This window comes from Diadema antillarum, unplaced genomic scaffold (assembly GCF_040938485.1).
Source record: "Diadema antillarum isolate AM-2024a unplaced genomic scaffold, OU_Dant_1.0 seq00000271_RagTag, whole genome shotgun sequence".
NCBI lineage: Eukaryota > Metazoa > Echinodermata > Echinoidea > Diadematoida > Diadematidae > Diadema > Diadema antillarum.
The window spans coordinates 335,501-351,161 of NW_027271306.1; the positions used below are offsets into that span (position 1 = coordinate 335,501).

At 39.8% G+C, this 15,661-nt stretch overlaps 2 protein-coding genes across 2 annotated transcripts; both read right to left on the reverse strand.

The window, feature by feature from the left end:
• Window positions 1–210: 210 nt before the first annotated feature.
• LOC139729927 (uncharacterized) lies at window positions 211–2,816 on the reverse strand. Its single transcript, XM_071640844.1, has 2 exons — window positions 2,320–2,816; window positions 211–1,496 (listed from the first exon to the last, which is right to left on the reverse strand). The coding sequence occupies exons 1-2, from the start codon at window positions 2,750–2,752 to the stop codon at window positions 820–822; spliced, it is 1,110 nt and encodes a 369-aa protein (XP_071496945.1). The 5' UTR covers window positions 2,753–2,816; the 3' UTR covers window positions 211–819.
• A 6,792-nt stretch (window positions 2,817–9,608) lies between these two features.
• LOC139729928 (uncharacterized) lies at window positions 9,609–11,755 on the reverse strand. The gene is made up of 2 exons (XM_071640845.1): window positions 11,134–11,755; window positions 9,609–10,333 (listed from the first exon to the last, which is right to left on the reverse strand). Exons 1-2 carry the CDS (start codon window positions 11,714–11,716, stop codon window positions 9,696–9,698), a joined length of 1,221 nt encoding a protein of 406 aa, XP_071496946.1. The 5' UTR covers window positions 11,717–11,755; the 3' UTR covers window positions 9,609–9,695.
• Between the last annotated feature and the right edge of the window lie 3,906 nt (window positions 11,756–15,661).

The following is a 15,661-nucleotide window of genomic DNA, read 5'->3' on the forward strand; positions in this document are numbered from 1 at the left end:
AACACACTGTATATACATAATTGTATAATGATATATGTATATACCTTTTACAGGTATAAATTATAGATATATATTCATATATATATTTATACATATCATAATTCATAAAACATTCGGACAATTTCTTCTTTTATGCGCATATGCATATGTAAGTATGTAATGAATATACGGTGTCCTATAATGATAGGCAAAAATATTAGGTTTAATCTTTAAGATGGGTTTCCACTCTACGGATAGGTTGCAAATGTTACGATTTCATAAACACTTCGATAAACGATGATAAAGGACCAAAATAGGGATCAAGTGAAAGTTCTTATCATATCTCACGAAACGCTCACAATTAATAGTTCACAATTATTGGGAAAATATAAACTAATCACAAAAAACAACTTAAGTTTGTCTGCGTGTTTTGTTTTAACTGGATGTATTAAATCTCGTTGACTATAAATCTAAGCCCTAGACCGTGGTATACGTTCATAAAGTACATAAGACACTATTCCACGAAGGAAGTTCAACAAATTCACATGCAACACCACATGATTGTGTTATTGAATAGTAGTCATAAATGGCATAAAAGGTTACGCTTCATCAAGGCCGAATCAGTATAGAGATCAACTGATCAACTGATACTTTGCTGGTGCACAATATGAACAACCAGAAAGGGATGCGCCAGGTGGCTGTACATTGCTCTATGTTGCTCTACATGGTTATGCATTCAAAACATCATGTCTCTTCTAAGATATTATACAGTATGCTATCCAGGAGTAGGGCCTACATAATTTATACTTCTCGTATTTCAATGAAATTTGCGGCTTCATTTTAGTGGTCTTGCTTCGGTGGGATACCTTCCACCACCTCTGCGGCCCCTGCGGCCCCTTCGTGAAATGCTGAGGACGAAGGACCGGCTGTTTCCCCTCCAATCGCAATAGTGGAGTGACCCTCTGCCGCATCTGCCCTGTAAGGTGGAGGGGCCTCTGATAGGTTGACGGTGAGTCCCCCCGGATGCTCAACTGGCCTGGGCCCAACATCACCATCTCCTTGGAAACCAGGATTCCCGGATGCTACCACGTTCAGGACGATGGCGTTTGGACTTGGTTCCACTCCGTTCGCCAGGGCGTGTTGGAGTCGCTCCCGCATCTGCCGCTTCTTGTTGGCCTCCTTAACGATAAGAGTCATTTGAACGAGGTCCGTCAGCCAACCGACTCCAAACACACCCAGCGTGCAGAGGAAGAGAATTCCGCGTGACTTGTTGTACAGGTAGAAGTGGTGAAGTCCGAACAATCCCAGGGGGATGGCAAGAAGATACGCGTCCGAAGTGACGTAAGGGTCTTCGCCGACTCGGACCCCCTTCTTCATGAGTTTTACGTCTGTGTTCGCCTTTTCAACCATGTACGACAGACGGAATAAATCGACTATCCACCCGACACCGAAGAATCCCAGAGTACACGCATGGAAAATGCCATAGCGAGTCCTTCCAAGGTAAAAATGGTGGAGGCCTGTAGAAAATAAGCAGAAAGAGTGATATGGAGAGAGAATAAACCCTCTATGTCATAACCGTTTATAAAGGTAACAACGTCTACAGAAATTAAGAATACATACATTAATTGATACTTCGAGTTTACTGCCTTCTTCTGTAAGCTAATTAGTTTGATCTTGGTCTAATCCTTTCCTTGTTTGGTTTGCTTGAGACCTACCCTTAGACACTTCATGGGAAGTAAAACTTTCCAGATGTCGACATAGAGGGAGGGGAGATAAATCCCATGGTCCCAATGATACTCTTTCGTGTCATTAGCTGCCGCACAACATGGGAAGAAATCGACATCTCTTAACAGAAAACCAACCAATATTCGTGAAATTGCCAAATTATAGTTTATAAGAGCTTTTTACATTAATTCCACATTATTTTCACCAATTCTTTGTCAAAATATCTAAGCATTCATTATTACATAATATCATTTGAGTAGTCGTTTTTCATTTTTTCATTATGGAAATATGTTTCTTTTTTTAAGTTAAGAAAACACAAACAAAATGATAATCAGATTTGTGTGTGTGTGTGTGTGAGTGTGTGTATGAGGTAGTACTATAGAAAATGCTATCGTAACGTCATTGCTTTACACGTTAACATAAGTCAATATAATTATCCACATCAATTACATTCATCTCCTTTTCATATTGAGCATACGTACTTAGCACGTCATTGCCCATGAGACGAATGATAACCAATAACAGTAAACGATGCAGAAGTCTCCTACTAGTATACTGTAACCATCACTTCATAGCTATGAAATCGAGAAAGAAAGGGCGGCATGAAGTAATTACCAAAAAGGCCAGACGGAGGAAGCCAGAGAATGAGCGCATCACTGAACTGCTTGGGAGACAGGTACCCCGGATACTTCTTGCTGTGTATCCAGTGACCTCTACCACGTGCTTCAGAGATGTGCTCGTTGCACTGCTTCACTAGCTTGCCTATCCGGAACCAGTCGATCAGCCAGCCCAGGAAGAAGAGCCCGAAGGTGCAGAGGTACACCCTGCCGAAGAACCGCCTCCTCAAGTAGAAGTGGTGCAGACCGAATAGACCCAGGATCGGGTAGCAGAGGACCCGCGCCACGCTCTTAGACTTGTCCTTCATGGTCGTACATGGAGTGAGGTAGACCTCGTCGGTGTACTGCGGCATGGTACCCCTCTCCCGCTCCTCATGTCGCTGAAACTCCCGCCTAGCAGCGTCCACGTCGGCCGAAACGACTTGAGCCATGGTTAGGGATAAAACTCTGATATATCGTGCAATCTGGTTCCAGGCTGGAGCACAAGCACACTCACGCAGCACCTACTGCCAGAAGAAAACTGCTCTTGTCATTCTGTAGGCGGCGCAGCAGAACTTTGTTTTGATCTGCAATCATTTACGCGTGCAGGTGTTGGCCCAGGCTACCGTACCACAGAACCAACAAAGCTACAGATAGCACAAGTGTGAAGCAACTTTACTGCTGTAGCACCCTGTCATGCGTGTACGCCTTAAATCTATACCTCATTCCTGACTTTAGAAAATGACATCAATCCTACGTGCGCTGACGGCGAGGGGCGTGTAATGATCTGGTCGAGCTCTTATAGGGGGCAATGGTCCACATCTGGCCAATTATTAACCCATGGTTAGATAAATGCTTTGCACGCTCATAGCTATATATACCCGGGTCCTGTGCATGGCTGTGTATTACATTGATTAGTTTTAAAGATTTTCACTCGTGACAAAGTCAGGTTGGAGAAAAAATGGTGCTTTAATTGCAAAAGGCGAATGAGAAAGTGTTTTTGTAACTGATAAATTATAACAATTGTGACTAAATTCTTTTAATTGCTCCATGCTTATGTTTAACACAGAGCCGAAATTGACTATTACAGTGTTATCATCTGCGATATCAGCATTTTATCACGTATCAGTGGTTCTTCGTCATTCTTACTATAATGCTTTTATATGCTATAATTATGTTATATGGTGTGTTTCCTGGGTCATCAAATTGTAGCAATTTACATAAAACGAAAATTATATGTTATTGACAACAAAGATAGTCGCTGGACATCAAACAATCTTTATATGTCTGTTTTTGGTTACTTTAATATAGTCCATAAGTGCAATGTAAGTTCTGATCCACAATCGACGTGGTGCACATTGTTGTCGAAGAGCGGCCTTCGTGGTCGCCGTCAGTATCGACGAGGAGCCGCTGCTTTATCTCACTATCGCTGTTTGCCTCTGATACCAGCAACGGCATCCGATAGATATCCGCCAGCCAGCCGAGACCGGCCACGCCCAAGGTGACGAGAAAGAAGACCCCTCGCCTGGTGTTCCCGAGATAGAAGTGGTGGAGTCCCAGAAAGCCCAGAGGAATGGCCAAGGTGTACGCGTCGCACAGCGAGTAGCACTCCTCGGTCACGTGACCTCCCCTCGTCATTGTCTTGATGTCGCTATTTGCGCGGCGCACCATGGATGGAAGACGACCGAAGTCGATGAGCCATCCGAAGGCTACGCGACCCAACGTCAGTAAGTGGAAGATCGCGATTCGCCGACGCCCCAGATAGCGATGATATAAACCTGCAGAGGGAAATATGGACATTGACGATGTGCTCTAAACCTCCTTATTTCAGAACACTTGCACTGAACTGAAGACACAGACATTTCTGTTCATATCCTCGTTAATATAAGTGAAGTTCTTTATTTTGTTACCTTTCAAATACAAAACAAACTAAAAAACGAAATGTTAGTTTTGGGACTGAGTGCGCACATGCTAGTTGTTCTCCATCAGTTACTTGTTGCATGGACGGTTAATTTTTACTCAAACAGTTCTGAAATTTGATCCTTTTCCCCCAAGAATGAAAGTGCATTAATAAAAAGTTTAGTTTTAGTCTCACTTCACCTTCCTGAGCTTACCAAGCAGACCAACTGGAGGCAGCCACAGTAGATAAGCATCCAAAAGGGAAATACTGTGCAATGGCCCAGGATATCTACTACTGTACAGATGGAATCCCCTTAAATGAGCCTCGTGTTGGTAATCGTTGCAATTGGCTACCAGGGATCTGATGCGGAAGCAGTCGACCAGCCAGCCCAGCCCACAGAGCCCGAGGGTGCAGACGTAGACCCATCCGAAGAAACCTCTCTTCAGGTAGAAGTGGTGGAGTCCAAACAGGCCGACAATAGGTACGCAAAGGACCGCTGCGAGAATGGTGGACTTATTGAGACCGCCGGGCTTGGAGTCAAAGGGTACCACGGTGACCTGCTGGTCAGGCTGGTGGAGAGGTGTGGTCTCCCGCTGATGAGAGTCTCGGACACTCCTTTCGTGATAGCCCAATCGATGGTTTTGAAGACTAGATTTTAATGGTGGCTCTACTCTCTTCATGTCTGCAGTACGACGGTAGACTCCTCCCGGAATTTATAACGACCATCTCCCATCTATTCAGGTGGCACATGATTCCCACTCACAAATTTAATTGCTTTTTTTAAGATCATGAATTTAGTAATGAAGAAGATGAGCTTTATAAACGCGCCATAATGTTTGATGTGTTTCCGTGTGCTGTATAAACATGCACGTCAGTCAGTATACACACAATGTACGCTAATGCGACAAGATATTAATAACGACGACAATGCGGTGTGTTTGCTGGAAAATGATTGATAGCTATAATTGTTCAGAGCCCATGCATGTTTGATATAGCTGTCTTTTCACGTACCCAGTATAACCGGTACGATAACGGTAATCTCATATGGGTTGTTAACCTCACCCCATTCTGAGTATGGAGCTCGCTTTGTGATATTTCAAGCATGTCGTCAAGTTGAATGTGGAACATGATATACAGTTTGGGTCAGATTTCTTTGTGACATGGATGGCACAAAATATTGGACGGTACAAACGAATTTTCATGTAGGTGCACAGTATACCTATGTGCTTGTGTTTGTGTTTAAGAATGTGTATTTGTGTATGTGTGTATTACATGTGTGTATGTATGAGTGTATTATCTTGTGCATACAATTGAATGCATAATATACTGGTATGCCTCTTTCTAAGTCCTTGCACTCTTGTAATGCATGGGTTGGGGAATCAATGGGAAATGGCTACTTGATGATAGTGATGACAGCACTCTGGTTACTTCACAAATCATTGGGCCAGCAATTACAAAATAGAAATGAAATTAATTAGTACTTCTCCCACCGCCACACTACAAAACGTCGGGTGTTCAATATGAAATACCGAGCCTGTGTTAAATTCCCGGTGCTCGTTTGTGGTGTTACATTGACACACATGGGTGTCACTTCAAAATATAAAACTTTTGCTTTGATAGGTAATTAGTTTCTGTTCTTCTTGTTGATTTTGAACTTCAACAAAATGAATGCTTCTCGATAAAGTACTTGATTTCTAGGGGAAAATTATGAACACATTTACACTACAATAATGCGAGTTGCTTTGATCTTATTCACACTGGGCAGGTGTTATACGACTGAAATTAACACCGGCAATGTCATATCAATACTATGTAGTGTCGTTGTTGAATTGACACCAGCGCAGTGTCAAAAATATCACCAGCTACAGTGTCTAATTAACACCATGAAGTGTCAGGTGTACACTTTTCAACACCATCACAACATACTTTCTACACCTTTCGGTGGGGTCCCTATCACTTTGTATTAACACGCGTGGTGCCAAAACTAACACAGATCTTTCTGCAGTGTATTAACAAAGTCGGCAACAATATACTTACTTTGTAAATCCTCCATCCAAAGACTATAGGCGAGCAATATATAAACACCAGTGCAACCTTATTTCAAGTTCAAGTTTCATTTTTGTGAGTGAAATTAACAAAATATCAACATTACCAATCAATAAAGAGAGGGTACATTACTGTATACTTTTGATGGGGATATCAGAAATAGGGCATCTTGGTGATGAATAAATTAGAAGGTGGAGATAGGGGACTCACTAAAATGAATCTTGTAGATTGTGGGTCCCACCTGTGTAACCTTAATCACTGTTCTTTACTGTTATCACAATCTGCATGATTTGTACCAGCAGAAGTAAGAGCACTAGATTGAATGATACAGTATTAATTTTTGAAACGCAATTATTTTCCTTTCCTTGTGATTTAAAAACCGCAACGTCTCTTCGTCGTGCATAATATGATTATAGGTATAGGATGATTGTGTGAAGATGGGAGGGAAGTTGAACCAAAATATCGCAGTCTTAACGCCTTTATTTGATATACATTGTAGAGGTGCAGTTGCTATCCTTTATTTGGATCTAGATATACCGTAGACCATCCTATGAATGCACTCTTGAAAATGCATACTTGAAACTTCGTGAAAAGAAAGTATGTTTGTGGAGCATTCATTGTCACCCAAGTTGATAAACTCAAAGCGTTTTGGTATGTGAGACACAGGTTACTTGTACTTTGCAAAATCAGTGTCGGTGTGATCACTGTGAATATTTATCAACATGTTAGTGTATGAGAAAAACAAATGTGGGCACTTTTGAATGTGCTTATGTTTTGGCATGAATGCAAACTTGGATGTGCAGACAAATTGGCTGATTGATTGTCGCATTGCTTTAAAATATTTACGTTGATGAAGGGTAATTTATCAAAACGTTGGAATAAAAAACAACTCGATGCAAGAATTCCTTCATTTGAATAAAATGCTACAAGGATTAGAACCAGCACTGGCTGTCCCCTGGTAAAGTGGATAAGACGCCTGTCCGGAGATCAGGAGATCGTTTGGTGCGAATTCAATAGATAATGTAATCCCATTTTTTTTTTTTGGCTACTACTAAAAGACTGATTTAATCGGTGCATATTAATACGTCGTTGTTGGGCAATCCATTATTTAGTTGCAATAACTACCAGCAGATCTCATAGGATGACATTTAATTATCAAAATGCCAACGTTCCTCTTTGCAGTTTTACTAAATTAAACATGTGCGACTTTGCCATATCAGGTGAAGTTAAGTGCTTAAAAAAAATCACCAATGCCTTGTGAGAAGGCATAAAAAAAGATAATGATTATGCAAATTACAATCATGTAACATTTTGGTACATGACGGAGGACAAATATGAAGGGATAAGATGCAATCAGTGCAATATCTGGCACAAAATGTATACAACTATGTACTAGATTATATTAACACACATTTTATATATATATATATATATATATATATATATATATATATCACATGTATATAAATATCATATCACACACACACACACACACACACACACACATACACATAAGTTATCATCTTCCTGTGAAGATAGTAAATGTGTCCAACATTGGGGACATAAAAGTTTTCCCCCGAAGATTCGTTAATTGGAACTGGCTTAAGAGGTTATTGGCTTCTCTGTTCTTTTTTTTTTCATTCCATTTATTTCTTCTCTGGATTCGTTTTTCATCATACATCATCATAAGAATACAATTACTCGTTTTCATAAACAGATTACTGAAGACGATGATAAGGCCATACGGAAATGCTATACATCGTTTAAAACAAAAAACGTAGTTTTAATCAGAGCGACTGCGGTATGCATGACACAACTCACAATACAACATTTATTGTTTACTCTTACAAGAATCCTCAGTGTTTTGTTAGAGATATAATTTATTCTTTGTGTACTTTTAAAACTCTCAATTGGAGCCTATAAATGACCCATTTTCTGTTGGAGCAATTTGCATTCAACTTATCCTTTTCAATTAATTTTGTAAGAGAATATGCCACCAAGAAAGACGAAAACACAAATCATTTTTCAAAGGAGTAACAATTCCCTTCTTTAACTAACAGAGATGATATTGAGAACATTACAATGCACCGAGATTTTACACAACCATAGACACTCACGCACACATACACACACACACACACCTGCATTCACGCACATTATTATATCACTGTAGAAAGTGTTAAACAACAATGGCAGGTCTAACAGATGTCTAACATTCCGCATTTGCAACAGCGTCGTTTACCTGAAAATGCATCACATATAGTTTTCAAGTCCATTTCATAGCGGTTAAATGCGGAAAAAATGTTATCCACTTATCTTCTTATATTCGTTCGCGGACATAGTCTTGATATCAACGTTAGAAAAATTGTCCATACTTCTGAGACAGCCTAGGAGCCAAAAAAAAATATATATATATCCTTATCTTGTTAAGTTACGAGTCCTGAAGGAGAACAATATCGATTGAAACGGATACACTACTTTGACACAAGTGTACACATCTTAAATAATACTTACATTGAACAATTGTTAGTTGTATTAACTTGGAGATACAGACAGTTTACAAATTATGTACAAAGTTAAACTTACTTTTTCCGGACTTGTACATTTCTAGGTACTTTAATTCATTTACTGATATCTTTTCATGAGCACAAACAACGAGGAGGAGTTATGACAACAGATGATACTATGAAGATGAATACATGTATATAGTAAGACTTTCTACCCCTTACCAGGCCAAGGAACAAACATGACAAACGTATCCGTGAAAAGTGTAACTGTTTTCTGAAAACTTTCTTAGAATATTTTACAGAACAATTCATATACATGTAATGAGGGTATATACACATCTACAAATTTTTGAAGCGATCCCAGCGTTGCACTATCTTCCATTTACAATTCTCCGCAAACCTTCATAGCAAATTTACAGAACAATGTATGTACACATAACTTGATATCTATACATCTACACATTCTTGAAACGATCACAACATTGCAATGTCTTTAATTGACTTTTAACAAGCAGTAAATCAGTGGAATGCTGTTGTTTTTTAATTGTGAAATATGAAGTACTGACGCAATGATGACAGCTGCACTTCTACATCACCAGCAGGTGATCACTATTGAAACGAACCATACTACCACTCAGACAGCAACGTAAACTCGCATCACCAAAAATTACCTCAGTCGAGAATATTTTATCGGACATTTTCGAGTAGTTGCAGAAGTTTAGATGGTAACTTGAAATTGTCCGTTTACTATTTTTATTTTTTGTCATCGTGTAGTGATGCGTAACAAATTACTTTGTTTCACTGCAGTGTGGCGCTTTGACAATGTAGTCATCTAAAGTGTGAATGCATGGTACTACGCCTTGCTACGAAACTTGCGATATCTCGACCGAAGACAGTATATTGCCTCACTTCGGGCCAGAACGCCTCGGATTTTCCCCAAACTCAAGCAACAAATCCATTTTCTTTTGTCAGGGGAACATCTTGAAAGTTGGATGATGCTGCAGCATCTCCACCGCTGCCGCCGCTGGCCCCCTGAACGATTCTCTCGCCGGCTGCTGCTTGCATCGAGTAAGCTGGAGGTGGCTCATGCAGCATTTGCCCACCGCCGACGTCGTTTGGCCCGCCCTGGTAGCCCTGATTGGAAGACATCACGACCACCGTGCTCGCCGGGGCAGCGTTGGCGGCGTTGTTGACCAAGGCGCAGTTGAGGCGCTGCCTCAACTCTCTGTTCTTATTAGCCTCGGAGACGAGCATCGGCATCTGGAACAAGTCTGCGAGCCAGCCGAGCCCGAAGACTCCGAGAGTGCAGAGGAAGAGGAAACCCCGCTTGGTGTTTCCCAGATAAAAGTGATGTAGTCCAAAGATCCCCAACGGGAAGGCCAGGGTGAAGGCATCGCAGAAGGTGTAGCGGTCGTCTGGCACGCGGATGCCGTTTTTCATCATGGCTATCTGCTCGTTGGCCTTGCGCACGAAGGCGGGAAGTCGGAACAAGTCGAAGAGCCAGCCGATACCCAAGCGACCGAGAGTGAATGAGTGATACATGCCGATGTGGGTACGGCCTAGATAGAACTGGTAGAAGCCTACAAGAGATAGAGAAAAGAAAAATTGAAGAAAATTGGTGTCAGGCGTTACTTTCCTTTAGCTGATTAAATTATGTCGCATCACTTACATGTAGAGATTTGCTCAAATGCAGTCACACATCAATGTACCAATCAATAAATATATTGTTCAGTACATACAAGAAGTATGAATGAATTCTATTTATCATGATTCAAGTGGATGAAAATCTTAAGAGAAGTTCTTCGTCTATTTTACCGGACGGGCACTCATTGTTCATGCACTTGATATTCTATGCTTTGCCTGATCTCGGGAGTGGAAAACTGAGTTTTTCAATCGTTTACAACGAAACATGTCGTCATAATTCTCACTTATAACATGCATCAGCTCCAATCTTTACTTGCATTGGGGTTTCTCTGTGTCACAATTCTGCAATAGGCACCCCTACTTTTTAACTCTATCTGTGCCGGGGACTTTGGACAGCGTGTACAATGCAATAGAGTTGCCTGGCCAATATTATTGGCACTCAACGCAGACAAAGATTTAAACACTGCGTAATGTAAATACCCCAGTACAGTGACACTGCTTTGTCGATTGCTACATTCTGCTTTGTTATGTGTTTGACAATTCAAGATTTACTTTTCGTTGGTAGTTTTTTTTTGCCATTTCAACCTTCAACTAAACATTAAATGAACATTCATTTCGCTCCTACTTGGATGAGTACTGTAATTTGTCATTTGATGCATCTTCTGAGTAGCAAATAAAAGTGTTGTTGTATTCTTTTTTATTTGTAGATAATGTAGAAATACTTATTAAATCTTACCCATGAGGCCTACTGGAGGTAGCCATAGAAGAAAGGCGTCCCAAAGTGTCACTTTTGTCAGCGGAAATGGAAACCTGTTGCTGTACAGAGTGTAACCGCGAATCTGCGCTTCGCGCGTCTCCTGGTTACAAGTGCGGACCAAGGATTTGATGCGGAACCAGTCGAGGATCCAGCCCATGCCAAAGATGCCCAGGGTGAAAGCGTAGATGTAGCCGAAGTAGGTCCTGTTGAGATAGAAGTGGTGGAGGCCAAAGAGGCCGAGAATTGGGATGCAGAGAACAACGGCCAGTGTGGTAGACTTCGTCATTTCAGATGGTTGCGCGTGGAACGGGAGGATGGTCACCTGGTCGGCCTGGAACTGGGGCGCCTTGGTCTGCTGTTGCTGGTGTTGGTGCAGATGTTGCGGATGTTGCTCCAAATGATGCTGTGGCTGTTGCTGCACCTGTTCATGGGGCTGGGAAGACGGGTAAGGATATTGGGTAGTTTGCTGATACCCGGATGGATGTGGGTAAGATGTTGCTTGTGGCGGATATGGGTTTCCTGCCTCCACCCCTCCTTGTGGTACGCCATTTTTAGACGCCATTCTCCTCCTATTTCCGACGACTTATTTCACCGAAAGTTGAGAAAGGGTAACGTCAAAACTCCTGAATTTTGCCGAAATCAGCAGTGGTTGTCTTGCTTGCAACGATATATATACCAAAACGATCCAACACGCAATGTCAATGTCGGCGAATGGCCAAAGTCAGCGCGCGGATCGAATATGTTAATGCCCTTACTGTGATTCTGCATTTATATGCCAAACAATCTCACTGTTTGCTATTATCACGTGGGTGGGTGAGATAGTGACGTGATCCTCAAAACATAGCTATGACGTATATATTGAATACTGAATACCGCGCATGTGATTTTTTTTTTCAAAGTCTGTCCGTTTACTTGCAAAGACCCTGGGAAATAGAGAATAAAGGTCAGGTTGCCGTATTTTTATGAGGTAAATTAGTGTACAACGCGATTTACGCCGACACGGTCATGATTAATGTCTCAAATTGCACTGTTCTTCGTGTCTTTTCTTCCTGTGTGGTTTTCTTTATAGAAACCCTCGATCGTTTGCATATCAACATTAAGATCTTAATAAAACAAAAGAAAAGCCCCGAACCAAATAACTACTCTCAACAGAACAGGAATTACAGTTATGAACTATGGCCTTCGCTTTTCAACCAACAACAATATCTTATATGCATAAAACACAAAGTATAAGTAACAGCAGCAAGCATTTTATCATATCATAATGCGCACTAAAGTTCAGAACACGTGATCGATTACTCTTCGACTAAGTGTTCTAAAAATTTAGGAAAGATAGAAAATCTTTGCATCCTTGTTCATGACTCCTTTGATTTGCTCAATTTGATTATCAAAAAGTAAGATAGCGTAATACAACATTGGTTTTGACCGTGGATATGAATTAATATGATGTCTCCACAACTCGTATTTCTGTTGCAGATAGCTACAATAACAATATCTTGCTAACGAGTAACTACGCCAAATTTCCAAGTGTCTTGGTAAATTAGACTTTCTGTTAGAAGTCCAAATATTGAGATGTATCCGGATGTTTCATCTTGTTATCTTTTTTTTTATAATTTTGAGTAAATTGAATTGCAGAATCAAAGGATAAATTAATTATGCAAGAAAGCTTCCCCTCTCAGCGAAGAAAAAAAAAACAATTGAAGAACGTCACGGGAGGAAAACCGTATGGCGTCGTGTAGTTAATTCTAACGATCATGGTTCTGTGTTACCTTCTTCTTGAGTAACCCATTGTGTGCTTTGGGGTCTAGGGCAATTACCCCCTGGGCAACTACCCCTGACCCTTCCCTTTATAGCCCTAATCCTAATCCTGAACCTAATCTTAACCCTAACCCAAACTCTAACCCTAAACCTAACCCTAATCTTTACTCTAACCTTACCACTAACCAGTTTTCAGCCGGGGTAAATGCGGGGGGGGGGGTAATTGCTCTAATACGGTGCTTTTAGTGTCAATATAGGTACAGAAAAATGTCATAATGATGTATAAACTGTCTACAGACAAACTGACCCTTGCAGAGAAAGAGGTATGATTGGCGGCAATCTCCTTCAAATACAGAATAATGCATTACACGTCAGTCATGTGGTGTATGTATCGCTTCTTCCAGTTGGTGTGCGCAGTGAACAGGATACTCAGAAGGTATACAGTGACAACAGGAACACTAAAGCATGACTGAAGAAGATGACAATTGACAAACTCGAAAGCATTATGGAAATATATTACAATAGTACTCACGTTCCGCTGTCATGACGTCATTTGCACGTTTTCCTATGTACATATGGGTTCTGATATATTCATTCATTCTTTCATTTATTCATTTATTTATTCATTTTATTTTTCATTTTTTGCTTTCATTCAAAAAGAATAAATATTGGGCAACTTCTGCGCGGGAAGTGTTAGAAACATAACCAATATGGGAAAAAAATTGCATGGTGGAGATCGCGAAATATGGCGAATCTTTCAGCACTATTATCATTATTATCATTATTCCTTCGAAGAGGGGTGTATGACCTTAGGTTTCATATCTTCGCACCTCAGACGTCTTCTCGTAGCACGGCGAATCGTTCGCACAGACAAAATTGGCTGAATCGATAGCCCACAGCTTAATAAAGTTAATACGAAATGTGTTTGCTGAGAAACGCCCTTTGCTCCTTTCCACTGCACGCGATGTACACTGTCACGTGTGGTTTTTATTGTTGCACGAGGCGGCATACAATAAAAGCCTACGTACCTATGGTTACTGGGGTGACAAACTCATTTAAGGCACAAGATGATATAAGGTTCCTTTTTTAAGTACTTTTATTATGTGCTCCTACTGTGATGATTGCTTTGATTATTAAGAGATGTTGATGATATCGTATATTCATTAACTGGCAATAATGGTATTAGATACAAATAGTGTACATGTAATTCTGTGTTGGCTATACGTATTTCCAAACTTCATAGTATTTGATTTCCCTCATGTATGATTTCCATTTGAGCAATCAATTCATTGAAATTCATCAGCGCTGTATGGTTTGCCTATTTTGCATAAAACACTGTTTAAAATGGATGATATATATTTCTCATGTCTCCCACTTTTCTTGTTGCAAACTTAGATTAGAAAAAAAATTACACTGCCATGAGCAGACACATACAAAAACATTCAACCACACACGCGTGATTTCCTTTAGGACAAAATGTGCCACAGATATTTAATAACTTTTCACATAAACATTAGCATTCAATAAAGATATGAACATTATCATTTTTCTTTCTCTTTTTTTAAAGAATTAACATTTGATATCTCTCTTTCAAAAATTTCTTAACTTTTCTTCTTCAGGTCGTAAACGAATCGCAGAGACCGGATTTTGTTTGAATCTAGTACTTGTGCTAGTGGATAAAACAAGACAAGCAACAGTGTTTTGCATATTTATAGAAGTAACTGTGTGGCGAATTAGTGATGCATTACATATTTCCAAATTAAAAAGAAAGAAAACTGACTTGATTAAAAGAAAATCTACAGTCAAGACCATGAATCAAGAACATTATCATTATAGGCAACATAATTCATTTCAATTTTTTTCGCAGTAATAATACCATTGCACTTTAAACATAGAAAGTACCCTGTATTCCTAAATTATTTTGTTCGTTTTGTTTACCATTGTATTTTATTCTAGAAAAGTGTATTCAATGATTAATCAATTAATTAATTCATTCATTCATTCTTTTATTTATCTATCTATCTTTTTATTCATTTATTCAGAATTCTTTGCCCAAGGCAGCCCAATCAGTGTTATTCTTGTAGCCCTGCAACAAATTACATTGTACAACAATTAATTCAACATTTATTTATGTTGTATCATATCCGCACAGATCTGCTTAAGAACTGTCAGGAAAGTCTCCGGACTGAAGTATGTACCGTGATTAGATTAATGAATGGAATTGAACTAAATGAAACAAATCAAGGACATCCCGTTATACATCACAATATCAAAATGCTGTCAATGCTGTATGTACAGTGCAAAATAACAGATACATTTAATCAGAATCTTTTGATTGTTGACAGCAAGACTACTGCTTTGAAATAATAAATAATTTTTATATTAACATTATGCCATCAAGGACATAGTAGACATGGTAGATACATTGATTTTGGGTTCTTTTAGCAGATACTATAGTTTGGGTTGTACGGCAAATTAATATAGATATACATGTATATCTCATACTATAACACAAAGATGTGCAATCACAGTTCCAACGAATCCTCTTCATAACTGTAAACATCAGAGAATATGGAAGATTTTTTTGCAAGAAGATATCTGTCTGAAACCAAAACTGATTACTGCAGAGATTGAAAACAACGCGATGTCATGTTCTGACGATGAGAGCATAAATCTACCTTTACAAATCCGCTAATCTTAATTGTGTCATGGTTTTGCAGGCCGATTGATGAGTGATGATGACATTATA